Source organism: Panthera onca, chromosome C1, assembly GCF_046562875.1.
Source record: "Panthera onca isolate mPanOnc1 chromosome C1, mPanOnc1 haplotype 2, whole genome shotgun sequence".
Lineage (NCBI taxonomy): Eukaryota > Metazoa > Chordata > Mammalia > Carnivora > Felidae > Panthera > Panthera onca.
The window spans coordinates 142,537,747-142,555,987 of record NC_138346.1 but is presented as its reverse complement, the minus strand read 5'-3'; the positions used below and the strand labels follow the sequence as shown (position 1 = coordinate 142,555,987).

At 35.7% G+C, this 18,241-nt stretch overlaps 1 protein-coding gene across 7 annotated transcripts in view; it reads left to right on the top strand.

The window, feature by feature from the left end:
* The first annotated feature begins 66 nt into the window (after window positions 1–66).
* The window catches only part of CCDC18 (coiled-coil domain containing 18), a 107,672-nt gene continuing 89,497 nt past the window's right edge, over window positions 67–18,241 (top strand). For 3 of the 7 annotated variants that reach the window (XM_060623487.2, XM_060623490.2, XM_060623485.2), the window contains exons 1-7: window positions 67–195; window positions 866–1,046; window positions 2,231–2,394; window positions 3,171–3,345; window positions 6,309–6,467; window positions 12,641–12,747; window positions 13,927–14,055. In XM_060623487.2, the coding sequence (XP_060479470.2) occupies window positions 2,261–2,394; window positions 3,171–3,345; window positions 6,309–6,467; window positions 12,641–12,747; window positions 13,927–14,055 (704 nt within the window). In that variant the 5' untranslated portion in view covers window positions 67–195; window positions 866–1,046; window positions 2,231–2,260. The remainder of the gene's footprint in view (window positions 196–865; window positions 1,047–2,230; window positions 2,395–3,170; window positions 3,346–6,308; window positions 6,468–12,640; window positions 12,748–13,926; window positions 14,056–18,241) is intronic. The other 4 variants (XM_060623486.2, XM_060623488.2, XM_060623489.2 and 1 more) reach the window with 4 other exon arrangements.

Sequence of the window (18,241 nt, the reverse complement as noted above, 5' to 3'; positions counted from 1 at the left end):
ACGCAGAGCCTGCGCAGGGGGCGGGTCTGAGGCCCGGGAGGCGTGTCCCCAACGGCTCCCGCGGCGGTTCGAACTCCGTGCGGCTGTGGTTCGTTTGTTCTCCGCGTGAAGTGTTTGTTGCTTACACGCCCCGAGCTCTGTAGAGGGTCTTAGGCTTCCGAACGCGGATGAGAGCGCGGTGTGCGCTGTTGTCAGGTGGGTCTGTCTCCCAACTACGGCTTGGGTGGTGACTGCTCCTTGGAGGGTAGAAACAGGCCTACCTGGAGTTACGTTCCTTTCCCTCCCAGCACCCTCGAAAGCGCTTCGTTTTCACCCTTACTGCGCTGACTGCTCTGCAGGGTTGTGTTTTACTTGAGAAATCGGGGAGGGTTAGGGTTAGTTTTTCTCTGCTGCTTCCAGATGAATGTAGGATTAATTCTGTCAAATTGAGAGTAGTTGATAACAGGACAATACAACATAAATCTCTGATCTCCTTGCCAAATGAGGAATCTTTTAAGACTACAACCCATCCTATTACTTGCAAAGTTTATAAAGAACACCTTGTTCTTCGGTGTTGATGGGTATGCGTGCGTAAAGCTACAAACACGTTATTAGGGCCAAAAATACTTTGCCACGTGTGTGAGAATAGACTTTTATAACTACTGTAAGTTGGAGGGAAGAAAAAAAATCTTTGACAGTAAATGCTCTAATAAGAAAAAAAGTTAAAAAGCAAATATATTCGTTGGTACTGAAGTGTTAGGGAATTGTTACATTAAAATACACAGATGTTGGACCCAAAACCTGATTTAGTTGAAACGTAATATTGAATGGCATTTTAGAATTTACCCAAATTGTCTGTACCCTTTTTTCCTTCACCATCCTGTAGGAGGCTAGAGATGTTGAAAAGATAGAGCACAATGGGGACCTGATCCACTGACTTTTGTATGGGAGAGTCTTCTCACTTAAGCAGAAACAAATTTGTGCAAACGAAAGGGGAAAAAAGAAACATCTTCTCTGCGATGACATAGCGTCTCATTTAATTTCCTGCCACAGTTTCTAACAATAAGGTGAGGGTTTTCTTTTTAATCTTCCTCCTTACATCTGAGAAATTTTGAGTGGGAAGTAAATTTACCAAACTATTTTGGCTCAATGAAAGGAAAGAAGGGCAATTAGGGAGTCATCATTTATTCACCGAACATACTGAACTTCTGCAAGTGCCTTACAGTCCTGAACATAATACACAGGACTCCTAACCTTTTGGAGCTTGGGATGTGGTCAGAATTCTAGAAGGGTAATGAGAGAGAGATGCTACAATGACAAAGGTAAATGGGATTTGAAAGAAGAATGTAATTTTAAGATGCAGAAAGATCTACAGGAGTAGTAAAGATTTTAAAGCCTTAGTTTTTATTATATTAGTTACTAATATATACTTTGAAGCAATGATTTTATGTATTAATTATTAATAACAAAATGTGGCCCTTAGTTATGATTTTTTATTTGCAAAGGTTATTTAGTAGAGAATTTCACAACTCCAGAGATCGTCATCAGTTGAAGAAAGAAAAGCTTTTCTTCATGTATTTCTATGAGTTAACTTGCTAAATGTCATTTTGATCCTTATGGTTGTGATGTGACTGTGTGTGTTTTTTAAACCTTATAACCATTTTAAATAGGAGAAGGAGTTAAACTTTACTTGGTAATAAATTGCTTTTAAGAAAATATGAATGATTATAATGATACCATTTTTATCAGGTTTCCGGACCTTGTAACTTGAGCATGTAAGTTCAAACAGCTCATATTGAAATTGATTTATAATAAGTTAGAAATTACAGTGCAACATAATTAAAAGGTCTTTGGATCCTGATGACTTCGGTTCAAATCTTGTTTCTACCATTGACAGTTTGTATGACCTTGAGTAAATTATTTAATTTGTCATATTCTTAGTTCATCTTTAACGTAGAATAAAAGTACTTAATGCACACAATTGTTAGAAAGATTAAATGTGCTTGGAGAAGGGGGACTAGAATAACTAGACCCGGTATATAATAAAAAATTGACTCACTGAAATTCTATTGAACTTTCCATTTGCATGGCTTTACAGTGCAGAGAAATTCCTTGTTACTGGGGTTTTGTTTTGTTTTGTTTTAAATTACTGTGAAAGATTGCACATCATTTGAGAAAACAGAAAAATAATGAGTTAAATTCTATTATTGTGAGAGTATTTTGACTGACACCACAGATTCTTTCCATCAAGGTACAAGAAATTCATTTCATTTTTTAAGAAATGGAATCTAGTTCATCAGACTACTGTAATAAAGACCATGAAGAAGAAAGTTTGCTTGCAAATGTTGCTTCTTTAAGACATGAACTGAAGATAACGGAATGGAGTTTGCAGAGTTTAGGGGAAGAGTTATCCAGGTAAGTAAGTAAAATCATATGTAGACTTTAGAATATGACTTTATGAATGTAAAATGTATGAATTTCATTATTATATATTTTGCTTCTAATAATATTTACAATAGGAAATAGTTTTTCTGTAATTTTTAAAAAATATTTATTTTTGAGAGAGAGAGAGAGAGAGACAGAGCAAGAGCAGGGGAGGGGCAGAGAGAGAGGGAGACACAGAATCTGAAGCAGGCTCCAGGCTCTAAGTTGTCAGCACAGAGCCTGACACAGGTCTGGAACTCACAGATTGCGAGAGCATGACCTGAGCCGAAGTCAGACACTTAACCGACTGATCCACCCAGGCACCCCAATTTTCTGTAATTTTTAATGTAACCCTTGGTTTTTTGGGTTTTTTTTCAATATATGAAATTTATTGTCAAATTGGTTTCCATACAACACCCAGTGCTCATCCAGGAAAAAGTAGAAATATTAGGGAAGTGTTTGTACATTAAGTTGATACTTTTACTATATTAGGACTCAGTATAAAATATATGTTTCGGGGTTAATCTTTTATTATTTTGACTCTTTTTTTGAATCTTAAGTAATTCTAGCGTATAGAGCCTCTAGTTTAAAACTAATTACACTTTATTAAGAAATTTAGTTGTGACATTGCCTTAAGTTCAGAACTGAATGTGATTTCCAGCAGCACTTCAGGTGCTTTTCTTTCTGTTTTCTTATTTGATGTATAGAAATTGGAGTGAATACTTAAATCATCTAGGAATTAAAATGTATTTTTCTTTTTTCTCTAGTGTTAGTCCAAGTGAAAATTCTGATTATACCTCTAATCTCTCAAGGTCTGAAAAACTCATCCTGGAAGATCTTTCTCTGCCTAACCAGCTTGGACTTCTGAATCACACACCTTATAAAAAAGTTTGTAAAATGCCCAGTGGCCGTACTGATTTTGAAAAAAAAACAAGAGATAAGGTTATTGTTTTTAGACCTGTCTACATAAAAGTAGTTTTGGTTTTAGATCTGTCTAAAGATCTAAAGTTTTTTCTTTAAATGTCTTATGTTTTCCATAGTCTTTTATCATCATGCTTAAGACTCATTGAATTTAAATGTTATGGTTCTTTTTGTGTCCTAACAAGAAAATAGTTGCTTTGGTGTGTTGCTCTATTTTTAAACTTCTATATTTATTACCTTTTTGCAATTAAATGGCTTGCTTTCCTAAGTAAATTGTAACTCCTGTGATTTTTGGCACTATCCCATGTACGGAATAGGTAATCAGTTATTTATTCAGTGGTTAAGGTATATTTACCATATTTAGCCTGAATCAGGTGCTATATGATAACATGGTATTGTTCTCTTCATTATCCCTGAATTTTGTGGATGCTCTTCGACATCTTTACTAGTCTGGAACTCTCTCTCTCTCCATATTTCGTATTCAATCATATTGTCCATCTCACTGTGTTTACCTTTCTTCCTTACTCAACCCTTTAATCTCCCATTCCACTCTCTTCCTATGCTCTATTGCCTCACAGCCAGCATGCATATATAGATACAGTTGCATATGCACTTCATCATCTTTTCGAATAAAAATTTGTCTTCCCACTTCAGAAAGCTAACAATTGAGATGTTTTTTCTTTTTTTTTTTTAAGTTTATTTAGATATTTTGAGAGAGAGAGAACATGCACACGCACAAGTGGGGGAGAGGCAGAGAGAGAGGGAAAGAGAAAGAATCCTAAGCAGGCTCCACACTGTCAGCGTGGAGCCCCATGTGGGGCTCAAACTCATGAACCATGAGATCATGACCTGAGCTGAAATCAAAAGTCAGATGTTTAACTGACTGAGCTACCCAGTGTGCCCCAAGAGGTTTTCTTTTTGTAAGGAAGCTACTTAATGAAGCAGTGTGAGCCAGCAATTTAGAAAATAAATTCAAATTCCATGTCTACAAAGATTATGTAATTCTGGGGGCAAAAAAATTTTTTTTTACATTCTGGAAAATTGACCTCTATCCTAACTCAAATTGCTGATCAGTTTTGTTACGTATATGCTTTATTTGAAATCATTGTGTTTTACCTTAAGCAAAATCAAAAGACAGATGATAAATTGGAGGGGGAAAATATTGGTAATGCCTGTTAAAGACAAAGGGGTAATCTCTTTAATATGGGAAGAGCTTCTAGAAAGAAGAAAAGATAACCCGATAGAAAAATGGGCAATAGATATGTGTGAAAAAGGAAATTAAAATGATCTTCAAACAAATAAAAAGGTGTTCATTCTCATTCATAATAAAAGGAATTCACAGTGAAACTAAGGTACCAGTTCTTAACCTATCAGATTGTTAAAACATCCAGATGTTTGATACCGTGTTTTGTGGTGAAATTAGAAGGAGATAGGTGTTCTCATACATTGCTGGTAGGAATGCAAAATGATATAGCCCCTGTGGAGGGGCATTCGGTAATGTTTCCCAAAATCACAAATACGTTTACTCTTGATGTGGAAATCCCATTTCTAGAAAAATACCTGACAGGTATGCCTGCATAAGTACAAAATGAAACATTGTTATAGTAGAAGATTAGAAATACCTCAAGTGTCCAGTAATAGGGGATTAGTTGAATAAATATGCAATGGAAACTGCAGCTGAGGTGGGGGAGAGAATAAAAGAATAGACTTTCCAACTATATTAATTGTGGAGAGATTGGCAGGATATATAGTTTAAAAAATGCAAGGTACAGAATGACCTAATTAGAATGCTAGATTTTGCATAAGTCAGTGTGGGAGTGGGTAATTTGTATTGCTTGCAAATGAATGTGGAAACACTAGAAGACTGGGCTTAGTTAAGACCATAACTTAGTAACTCTGTAGTTAATAACTGTATAAGCAGTTCCCTATTTTTTTTTTTTTTTTTTTTTTGCTGTGTGATTGGTGTTTTATAAATAAGAAACTTATAAAAATGGTTACCTATCTACTAAAAATGGGAATGAGGCTTCTGTATGTTTTGTATAGTTTTGACTTTTGGATTGCATAAGTATATTACTTTTTCAAAAAAAAATTATGTCTTGAAAACCTCAACCTTCTAGAAAATTAATTTATTATAAAATATATATTTAAAAGTATAATAAAAATTTGTGTATAGTTTACTTTTTTATTTTTATTTTTTTAATTTATTTTTTATTTTAGAGGGAGAGAGCACAAGGTGGGAGAAGGGCAGAGGGAGAGAGAGAATTTTAAGCAGGCTCCATGCTCGGTCTAGCGCCCAAAACAGGGCTCAATCCCATGACCCTGGGATCATGACCCTAGCCGAAATGAAGAGTTGGTTTAAAGAATTTATCCATTTTCCATTTTATTGTTGACAGTCATTTGGTTTTTTTCCATTTATTGTCTCTTATGGGGAAATTTAGTATGAATATTTTTATATTTTCAGGTGTAAAAAAAATTTTTTTAATGTTTATTTATTTTTGAGAGAGACAGACTGTGAGTAGGGGAGGAGCAGAGACAGAGGGAGACACAGAATCCAAAGCAGGCTCCAGGCTCTGAGGTGTCAGCACAAAGCCTGACGCAGGGCTGGAACTCAAGAGCAGTGAGATCATGACCTGAGCCGAAGTCGGCCACTTAACCTACTGAGCCACCCAGGCGCCCCCAGCTGCAAAAGTTTTAAATTTATACCCAGGGGTAATATTGTTGAGTCTTAGTATGTTGAACTTTACTGGTAATACTAAGAACTTTCCCAAAGTGTACCATTGTTTTCTAAACTATACTTATTTATGTATGTGTTCACCACAGTGGAGGAGAGCGCTTACTGTCCCACACGTCCTCAACCACACTTACTAAACATCTTAACTCATTTTCTGAGCTATGTAGACATTTTACTGATAATTGTTTACAGTTTTCCATTAATTACATATAATGAAATAATGCAACATAGCTTGCTCTTTTTCATTTTTCAGATGTCTTTTTCATCTACCTCCATGGATCAGGAGATCAGAAGTCTTCGAGAAAAACTTAACAAACTTAGGCAACAAAATGCTTGTTTGGTCTCACAGAATCATTCTTTAATGACTAAAATGGAATCTGTCCACTTTGAATTAACACAGTCAAGAGCAAAAGTATGTTTCTTGAAGTGTGACTATGCAAGTAGAAATTAACTGGAATCATTTTAAGATTTATAATTGGAAAAATATTCCATGTTTTGCCTTAATGTGTTATGTATAATAACTTTTGTTATGATAATATAGTATCAACATGTTATGAAATCAATTTTATATGAATTTAATATCTGAAAATGATTGTATAGTGTGTACATTTACATAAGTCATAGCTTCTTAAAATCTTAAGATTATCAATTTATGTAGTTTTATTTCTTGTATGAAGGAAATACAACTTATTTATCTTCCTTTGTATTTTTTATTTAAAAATTTTTATTTTTATTTATTTTTAAATGTTTATTTTTATTTTTATTATTTTTTATATTAAATATAATTTATTGTTGGATTGGTTTCCATACAACACCCAGTGCTCATCCCAACAGGTGGTCTCCTCAATGCCCATCACCACTTTCCCTCTCCCCAACCCCCATCAACCCTCCGTTTGTTCTCAGTATCCAAGAGTCTCTTATGGTTTCTTCCCTCTCTGTAACTTTTTTTTCCTCCCTTCCCCTCCCCCATGGTTCTCTGTTAAGTTTCTCAGGATCCACATATGAGTGAAAACATATGGTAACTGTCTTTTCTGCCTGACTTACTTCACTTAGCATAATACCCTCCAGTTCCATCCACGTTGCTGCAAATGGCCAGATTTCATTCTTTCTCATTTCCAAGTAGTAGTCTATTGTATAGATAAAACACATCTTTATCCATTCGTCAGTTGATGGACATTTGGGCTCTTTCCATAATTTGGCTATTATTGAAAGCGCTGCTATAAACATTGGGGTACAAGTGCCCCTATGCATCAGCACTCCTGTATCCCTTGGGTAAATTCCTAGCAATGCTACTGCTGGGTCATAGGGTAGATCTATTTTTAATTTTTTGAGGAACCTCCACACTGTTTTCCAGAGCAGCTGCTCCAGTTTGCATTCCCACCAACAGTGCAAGAGGGTTCCCGTTTTTCCCCAACCTCTTCAGCATCTGTAGTCTCCTGATTTGTTCATTTTAGCCACTCGGACTGGCATGAGGTGGTATCTTAGTGTGGTTTTGATTTGTGTTTCCCTGATGAGGAGTGACATTGAGCATCTTTTCATGTGTCTTTGGGCCATCTGGATGTCTTCTTTAGAAAAGTGTCTATTCATGTCTTCTTCCCATTTCTTCACTGGATTATTTGTTTTTCGGGTGTGGAGTTTGGTGAGTTCTTTACAGATTTTGGATACTAGGCCTTTATCCGATATGTCATTTGCAAATATCTTTTCCCATTCTGTTGGTTGCCTTTTAGTTTTGTTGACTGTTTCCTTTGCAGTGCAGAAGTTTTTATCTTGATGAGGTCCCAGTAGTTCATTTTTGTTTTTAATTCCCTTGCCTTTGGAGATGAGTCAAGTAAGAAATTCCTGCGGCTGAGGTCAGAGAGGTTTTTTCCTGCTTTCTCCTCTAGGGTTTTGATGGTTTCCTGTCTCACATTCAGGTCCTTTATCCATTTTGAGTTTATTTTTGTGAATAGTGTAAGGAAGTAGTCTAGTTTCATTTTTCTGCATGTTGCTGTCCAGTTCTCCCAGCACCATTTGTTAAAGAGACTATCTTTTTTCCATTGGATACTCTTTCCAGCTTTGTCAAAGATTAGTTGGCCATACATTTGTTGGTCCAATTCTGTGGTCTCTATTCCATTCCATTGGTCTATGTGTCTGTTTTTGTGACAATACAGTGCTTTCTTGATGATTACAGCTTTGTAGCAGAAATTAAAATCTGGGATTGTGATGTCTCCTGTTTCGGTTTTCTTGTTCAGTATTACTTTGGCTATTCGGGGTCTTTTGTGGTTCCATACAAATCTTAGGATTGCTTGTTCTAGCTTTGAGAGGAATGCTGGTGCAATTTTGATTGGGATTGCATTGAATGTGTAGATTACTTTGGGTAGTATAGACATTTTAACAATATTCTTCCAATCCATGAGCATGGAATGTGTTTCCATTTCTTTGTGTCTTCTTCAATTTCCTTCATAAGCTTTCTATAGTTTTCAGCATACATATATTTTAAATCTTTGGCTAGGTTTATTCCTACGCATTTTATGGTTCTTGATGCAATTGTGAATGGGATCCGTTTCTTGATTTCTCTTTCTTTTGCTTCATTATTGGTGTATAAAAATTTCTGTACATTGATTTTGTGCCCTGTGACTTTGCTGAATTCATGTATCAGTTCTAGCAGACTTTTGGTGGAGTCTGTTGGATTTTCCATGTAGAGTATCATGTCGTCTGCAAATTGTGAAAGTTTGACTTCATCTTTGCCACTTTTGATGACTTTGATTTCATTTTGTTGTCTGACTGCTGATGCTAGGACTTCCAACACTATGTTAAACAACAGTGGTGAGGGTGGAAATCCCTGTCGTGTTCCTGATCTCAGGGGGAAAGCTCTTGGTTTTTCCCCATTGAGGATGATTTAGCTGTTGTCATATATGGCTTTTATGATGTTTAGATTTGTTCCTTCTATCCTGAGTTTCTCGAGGGTTTTTATTAAGAAAGGATGCTGTATTTTGTCAACTGCTTTTTCTGCATCTATTGACAGGATTGTATGGTTCTTATCCTTTCTTTTATTAATGTGATATATCACACTGATTGATTTGCAAATATTGAACCAGCCCTGCAGCCCAGAAATGAATCCCACTTGATCATGCTTAATGATTGTTTTTGTATGCTGTTGAATTTGACTTGCTAGTATCTTGTTGAGAATTTTTGCATCCATGTTCATCAGGGATATTGGCCTGTAATTCTCCTTTTTTGTGGGGTCTCTGTCTAGTTTAGGAATCGAGGTCATGCTGGCTTCATAGAATGAGTCCAGAAGTTTTCCTTCCATTTCTGTTTTTTGGAACAGCTTGAGAAGGATAGGTATTAACTCCGCTTTAAATGTCTGGTAGAATTCTCCTGGGAAGCCATCTGGTCCACGATTATTTGTTGGGAGATTTTTGATAACTGATTTCAATTTCTTAGCTGATTATGGGTCTGTTCAAATTTTCCATTTCTTTCCATTTGAGTTTTGGAAGTATGTGGGAGTTTAGGAATTTGTCCATTTCTTCCAGGTTGTCCATTTTGTTGGCATATAATTTTTCATAGTATTCCCTGATAATTGCTTGTATTTCTGAGGGATTGGTTGTAATAATTCAATTTTCATTCATGATTTTATCTATTTGGGTCCTCTCTCTTTTCTTTCTGAGAAGCCTGGCTAGAGGTTTATCAATTTTGTTTATTTTTTCAAAAAACCAACTCTTGGTTTCATTTATCTGCTCTACTGTTTTTTGTTTTGTTTTGTTTTTGGTTTTTTTTGGGGGGTTCTATGTTGTTTATTTCTGCTCTGATCTTTATTATTTCTCTTCTTCTGCTGGGTTTGGGGTGTCTTTGCTGTTTTCCTTCTAGTTCCTTTAGGTGTGCTGTTAGAATTTGTATTTGGGATTTTTCTTGTTTCTTGAGATAGGCCTGGATTGCAATGTATTTTCCTCTCAGGACTGCCTTTGCTGCATCCCAAGGTGTTTGGATTGTTGTATTTTCATTTTCATTTATTTCCATATATTTTTAAATTTCTTCTCTAATTGCCTGGTTGACCAGTTTATTCTTTAGTAGGGTGTTCTTTAACCTCCATGCTTTTGGTGGTTTTCCAGACTTTTTCCTGTGGTTGATTTCAAGTTTCATAGCATTGTGGTCTGAAAGTGTGCATGGTATGATCTCAATTCTTTTATACATATTAAGGGCTGTTTTGTGACCCAGTATGTGATCTGTCTTAGAATGTTCTGCATGTACTTGAGAAGAAAGTATATTCTGTTGTTTGGGGATGCAGAGTTCTAAATATCTGTCAAGTCGATCTGGTCCAATGTATCGTTCAGGGCCATTGTTTCTTTACTGATTCTCTGTCCAGATGATCTATCCATCGTTGTAAGTGGAATATTAAAGTCCCCTGCAATTACCACATTCTTATCAATAAGGTTGCTTATGTTTGTGAGTAATTGTTTTATATATTTGGGTGCTGCTGAATTTGGTGCATAGACATTTATAATTGTTAGCTCTTCCTGATGGATAGACACTGTAATTATATATTGCCCTTCATCTCTTGTTACAGCCTTTAATTTAAAGTCTAGTTTGCCTGATACAAGTATGGCTACTCCAGCTTTCTTTTGACTTCCAGTAGCGTGATAGATAGTTCTCCATCTCCTCACTTTCAATCTGAAGATGTCCTCAGGTCTAAAATCAGTCTCTTGTAGACAGCAAATAGATGGGTCTTGTTTTTTTTATCCATTCTGATACTCTATGTCTTTTGGTTGGAGCTTTTAGTCCATTTACATTTAGTGTTATTATTGAAAGATATGGGTTTAGTGTCATTGTGTTATCTGTAGGTTTCATGTTTGTAGTGATGTCTCTGGTACTTTGTGGTCCTTGCAACATTTCACTCACAGAGTCCCCCTTAGAATCTCTTGTAGGGCTGGTTTAGTGGTAATGAATTCCTTAAGTTTTGTTTGTTTGGGAAAACCTTTATCTCTCCTAGTCTGAATGACAGACTTGCTGGATAAAGGATTCTCGGCTGCATATTTTTCCTGTTCATCACATTGAAGATTTCATGCCATTCCTTTCTGGCCTGCCAAGTTTCAGTAGATAGGTCTGCTACTATCCTTATTTGTCTACCTTTGTGTGTTAAGGCCCATTTACACCTATCTGCTTTTCTTCCTTCTGTTCTCTTTTATTTTTCCTATTAGGTGAATATTGGATTACCTCAATTGGTCCTCTGAATCTTTTAAGGTCTTTTCTCATGTTTTCCATCTCCTTGTCTTCTTATGATACTTTTCAAATTTCCTCAAAGCTATCATCTACACCTTTATTGAATCTTACTTTAGCTGTCAGATTTTTTTTTTTTTCATTTTCCAGAGCTTTTCCATATTCTCTTAATCTTTTTTTGGGGGGGGGTTGTTGGAAGAACATCCTGATGCAGTATCTTCACTTAGCTTTCTTAAGATTTAATGTGTGTTTCTATGTGTGTGTGCATACTTGCCTTGCTTGCTGCCAGTTGCCTTTTTCTTTTGTTGTGGCCTTTGACTTTTTACGTTAGAAGCCTTTTTTTCAGATGTTCATGTTTTACCTTTTTATATTTAAGAGAAAGGCACTTAAATGCGCTTTGGAAGCTCTCTGTACAAAGGTGAAGTTTATTGTCCAATGCACTTCATATGTTGGTGATGCCTGGGGAGGTGGATCTTTTCTAGGGAGATACCCAGCCTCTTTTGCCCAAAATCAGTATGTGAGGCCTTTTTCTTTGGAGCTGTTGAATTTTTCCAGCAAAGAATCCTTTGATTTCCCACCTGTGGGATAGCCCTAAATGAGATGATGTAGGAAGTTGGAAACTGTTTTATGTCAACCAGCTTGTTTATAACTACTTCATCCCTGCTCATCATTCTACATAGTCCTAAACCTTTCCTGTTCAGTGTCTTAGATAATCAATTTTCTCTCTCTTCCTGGTAGGCTATCACTGGACTGTTGGTGTTTTGAAAGGAATGGGAAAAGGAGGGTTGACTTACCAGCACATTTTTAGCTGTATTCTGGGTTTTCTTTCCTGGACCTCATGCTTCCTTTTTTCAGGGATAATTAGGTCCCTTATTGATATTCTTTCCAGATACCATTTAGGTTGTAGATTCCCACCCTGCTGTATTCTTTTTATCTTCCAGGTTGTAGGATTACTTTGCTTTTTGTATTTTCTAAGTTTTCTCTAGTAAGATGTATTCTAAAATTAGGTCTTAAATTGTAAAATGGTTCAGTAAGTATTTTCTTATTTACTTTTTTATAATTTTATCTTTTATATTGAATTTTCTGTTTATGTGAAATTTATTTTCCTGGTTGGTTTCAGTAGAGATTCTTTATTCCCCCCCAAATAGTTAATCAATTATCTTGGGATATTAAGTTGAGGGTAATGGCTGGAGCTTACATGCTGATATTGGCTTGTGATGATGACACACCCATGTAAATGTTGATCAAAGGAAGAGATAGGGTGAGCTTCACATTTGATCGATGATTGGGGCTTTATATTGAACACCCTCGCAAACAGAAAAAGAAACAAAGGATCAAGTAGATTATTTTGTGAAAGAAAATGTGCTAAAGGTTACTTTTTTCTTCTAGGTTTCTATGCTTGAATCTGTTCAACAACAGGCAGCAAGTGTGCCTATCTTGGAAGAACACATTATAAATTTGGAAGCAGAAGTTTCAGCCCAAGATAAAGTTTTGAGGTAAATATACTTTTTATGGCTTTAAAGTTTTTACTTCCTACTTGTGCTTTTTGATGTATCTTGTGAAATCTTGTTCCCCACCCCATAAATTTCTAGTGGTTTAGAGACTATCTTAGGACCTGTGGAATCTGTTCTGTGGTCCATCATAACTCCTCTTGGCTCCAAGATGCATGTGTTTTACGGGGGCTAAAAAAAGACATAAAATGAGCTGAGATGCTTATTTACATGCTTTTATTGAATATGCACTAATTCATTTCTTGCCCTATATAGTAGTATATACTGGTGCTTCAATGGGAGTTTAAGAATAAAATACAAGGAATCAGGCACTTTATAATTTATCCCCTTTTGCTTTGAATAAAATGAGAAATATATGCATAGTAAATAGCACATCATTCCATTTTGATGATTCCCAAAGTGTAGTTCTGGGACCAGCAGTATTAGCATCTTCTGGGAAGTTGTTAGAATTGTAGATCTCAGGTTCTGTCTCAGACTTACTGAATCACAAACTGTGAGAGGTGGGATCCAGTAATATGTGTTTTAGTAAGTCCTGCAGGTTATTCTGATGTACACTAAAGTCATCTTTTGTGACCATCAGAATTTTGTAATTTTCCTTGTATCACATGTTGTTGTAATTTTATTCCTAGATATTTTATATTTTTGGTTGTTGTGAATTTGTTCATGTTCTGTTAATTGATGGTATATAGGAAGGCTGTTGCTCTTTGTGTAATATAATTATTTTGTAATTGGACTAGTTGTCATATTATTTTACCCTAATAATTTTGCATTTTGATTCTCCTGGATTTTCCAGGCAGCTAATAATATTAGCAGAAAAAGAAAATATTGTCTTTCCTTTTCAAAATTTCTATTTAGTACTTTTTCATTTTTCTTTTAGTAACTATCAGAAAAATCATTGGATATAGTGGTAATAATAGTCATTCTTACCTAATTTTTGAACTGTATGGTTATGCTTCTAGTATCTGACTGTATATGTATCATTTTATTCCTTGTAAAAACTCTTAGTTGATAAGTGATAAATATGCCTTTTCTCTTTCTTACTAAATCTTGGTTTCTCTTACCTTGCTAATTTAAGCTGATAGAATTCCTAATGTTGAGCTATTCTTGCATACCTGGAATAATCTCTTTAATAGCCTTTAAAAACTATTTTCCTTTATTTTATAGAGAGGCAGAAGATAAATTAGAGCAGAGCCAGAAAATGGTGATTGAAAAGGAGCAGAGTTTGCAGAAGTCCCAAGAGGAATGTATAAAGTTAAAGGTAGACTTACTTGAACAAAGTAAACAAGGAAAGAGGTATGTGTTTTAAAGCAGATAATTGTTTTTGTAGGGGGAAAAAGAATATATTACCTTTTTTAAATTGTAGCTAATTTTTATTATCTGTTTTTAAATTATTTATTTATTTTTGAGAGCGAGAGAGTGAGCAGGAGAGGGGCAGGGGGGAGAGAGAGAGAGAGAGAGAGAGAGAGAGAGAGAGAGAAAGAGAGAATATCCCAGGCAGGTTCTGCACTGTCAGCACAGAGCCCGATGCAGGGCTGAAACTCACAACCTGTGAGATCATGACCTGAGCAGAAATTGAGAGTCGGATGCTTAACTGACTGAGCCACCTAGGCACCCCTGTAGCTAATTTTTAAAATGAAAATATTTCAGAAACTTAGCAGTAGAAAAATTTAATGTTCTTTTTGTCTATTAATAGTTTTTCATTTTTCATTAAAAATTTCATGTTACTGGCATTCTGGATTGGGATTAGAAGTCTGATAATGATTATCAATGTAATGATATTTACTTTTTTCTGAAATTATTTCCTAAATAAAATTCGTGAGTAAATATGTTCGTGAGTAAAAGAAAGTATAAAGCATGTCTTTTTTTTTTTTTTTCTTTAAGTTTATTTTGAGAGAGAGAGCGTGCACACATACCTAAATTGGGGAGGGACAGAGAGAGAGAGAGACTCCCAAGCAGGCTCTGCACTATCAATGTGTAGCCTGCTGGCACAGGGCTTGAACCTACAAACATTGAGATCATGACCTGAGCTGAAATCAAGAGCCAGATACTTAACCAACTCAGCCACCCAGGTGCCCTGATTTTGTATAAAGCATGTCTTAATATAAAGTTTTGTAGGTAGTCTTGACTAAGGAACCCTTAACTATCAATGTCAATTAACATTTAAACTAATAAACATTTAACATTTTTTAGTTTAATAATATTTTCCAATATAATAATATAATTATAACAGCTTTTTACACAGGAAAAAATCATAATCTCCATTTTTGTCTTCAAAAAATTTTTTTCTTTCGGGGCGCCTGGGTGGCTCAGTCGGTTGAGCGTCCGACTTCAGCTCAGGTCACGATCTCACGGTTAGTGAGTTCGAGCCCCGCGTCAGGCTCTGGGCTGATGGCTCAGAGCCCGGAGCCTGCTTCCGATTCTGTGTCTCCCTCTCTCTCTGCCCCTCCCCCATTCATGCTCTGTCTCTCTCTGTCTCAAAAATAAATAAACATTAAAAAAAAAAATTTTAAAAAAAAAAATAAAAAAAAAATTTTTTTTTCTTTCAAGTTTTTATTTAAATTCCAGTTAACATACAGTGTAATACTCATTTTTAGTAGAATTTAGTGATTCATCACTTACATACAATACCTTGTGCTCATCACAGGTGCCCTCCTTAATACCCATCACTCTTTTAACCCATTTCCCACCCCCCACCCCCGCCACCTCCCTCCATCAACCCTCAGTTTGTTCTCTATACTTAAATATCTGTTGTATGGTTTACCTCCTTTTTTTTCTGTGTTCATCTGTTTTGTTTCTTCAATTCCAATTACAATATGAGTGAAATCATATTGTATTTTTCTTTGACTTATTTTGCTTACCATAATACACTCTAGCTCCATCTATATCAGTGCAAATGGCAAGATTTCATTATCTTTGATGGCTGAGTAATTTTCCATTGTATGTATATACACCTCTTCTTTATCCATTCACGGATAAAGTCAATGGACATCCAGTCAATGGACATTTGGACTCTTTCCATAGTTTGGCTATTGTTGATGCAGCTTTAAACATCAGGGTGCATGTACCCCTTTGAATCTGTATTTTTGTATACTTTGGGTAAAAGTATTTACCTATACTAAGTATAGTAGTGCAGTTGCTGGGTTATAGGATAGTTCTAGTTTTTTCCTTTTTGAGGAACCTCCATACTTTTTCCAGAGTGGCTGCACCAGTTTGCATTACCACCAAAAATGTAAAAGGGTTCCTTTTTCTTTGCATCCTCACCATCATCTGTTGTTTTCCTGTGTTGTTAATTTTAGCCATTCTGACCAGTGTGAGGTGGTATCTCATTGTGGTTTTGATTTGTATTTCCCTGGTGATGAGTGATGTTGAGCATAAAAATGACTCTTATATGGGTGGCCCAGTTGGTTGAGTGTCAGACTCCTGATTTCAGCTCAGGTCATAATCCCAGGTCATCATATCAAGCTCCACATCAGGCTCTGTGCTGAGTGTAGAGCCTGCTTACGATTCTCTCTCTCTCTTTCTTTCTTTCTCTCTCTCTCTCTCTCTCCCTCTGTACTCTCCCCTGCTTGCTTTCTCTCTCTCTCTCTCTAAAATAAAGTTTAAAAAGAAGACTCTTATATAAGGTTTAAATAATATCTAACCAGGAGCCTGTAAAGATTCTAAACTTACATGTATCTAATAGTCAAGCCCAGAAATATATAAAGAAAATAAAATTTCACATGGTAATGAGCAAACCTTTAATCATACAGGTAACATTCTTACACATTTACTAGGAATTATTAGATTAGTAACATGAAAGCAAGAAATTGAAGAGTTGAATGACAACTAGTAATCTTGATCTAATGTATGAATTTATGGAACCCTATACCCAACAGTTTGAAAAGTCATATTCTTTCAAGCACTTCTGGAACATTTATAATCTTTACCTCACTATGCCAGAAAGTATGAGTTTCAACAAACACCAAAAGATTGATGTTGTATATATTACCTTCTCAGACTATAGTACAATTAAGTTAGAATGTAATCCACCCCCAAATCATGTATTTTTAGAAATTTAAAGCCAGCTTTCTTGCTACTTACGGACCATTGAAGAAATTAGGACAAAAATTAGAAAACTTTTGAGGCGCTTCAGTGGTTCGGTCAGTTAAGTGTCCAATTTTGGCTCAGGTCATGATCTCATGGTTCGTGAGTCCAAGCCCTGCATTGGGCTCTATGCTGACAGCTCAGAGCCTGGAGCCTGCTTTGGATTCTGTGTCTCCTTCTTTCTCTGTCCCTCCCCCACTCACACTCTTGTCTCTCTTTCTCAAAAATAAATAAACATTTTTAAAAAATTAAAAAAAAAAACTTTTAGAACAGAGCAATATAAAAAATACCACAGCTTGTGGGCTGACACCAAAGATATTCTTAGAGGGAAATTTTTAGTCTCCTGTGCATATATTGAAATTAATATATGCATGAAAATGAATGAGCTAAAACATCCAATTTATGTAGTCAGGAAAAGGACAGTTGAAGAAATCATCAAAAGAAAAATAGGAAATAGAAGTATTGAAATAATATAGGATTAAATGATCGAATAGAAAACAAGGAAACCATAGAGAAAATCAACAAAATCTAAATCTGGTTCTTTTTATAATGACCAAACTAATGGGCATCAGACAAAATTAATCAAGGAGACAAAGCACAAAAAACAATATTGGGATTGAAAAGGACTTCTAAAGTATAGATTTAGCTATGATTTAAGAAAGGGGTGCCTGGGTGACTCAGTCGGTTGGGTGTCCAACTTCAGCTCAGGTCATGACCTCATGGTTTCTGGTTGTGGGTTTGAGCCCGGTGTTGGGTTCTGTGCTGACAGCTTGGAGCCTGGAGCCTGCTTTGGATTCTGTGTCTCCCTTTCTCTCTGCCCCTCCCCCACTCACATTCTGTCTCTCTCTCTCTCTCTCTCTCTCTCTCTCTCTCTCTCTCAAGAAATAAACATTAAAAAAAAAAAAGAAAGAAGACCAAATACTATGAACCATTTTAGGATGATAAATATGAAAATTTGGACTCAATAAATGATTTCTCAACAAAATATAATTTAACAGAACTAACTTAATAAATTGAAAACTTGAATGGAAATATAGCTATTAGAGATATTGAATCAATAGCTAAAGATTTTCCTACAAGAAAGTAATAAACAAAACAAGGGTGATGACAAAAGGAAAAAGGCCCATTATGGCCCACAGTGGCTAAAATGAAAATGACTCACAATATCAAGTTTTGGCAAACTTGTGGAGCCCCTACAATTCTCATATATTTCTAAGAGTGTAAATTGGTAGAAACACTTTGGAAAACTTTGCCATTATCTGCTAAAGCTAACATAAGTCACCCTGTGATCTAGCATTTACTGCATCAGAAATGAATGCCTGTATCTATCAAAGGATAGGTGCAAGAGTGTTCAAAGTAGCTTCATTCATAATTGCTAAATGTTAATAATAGAATA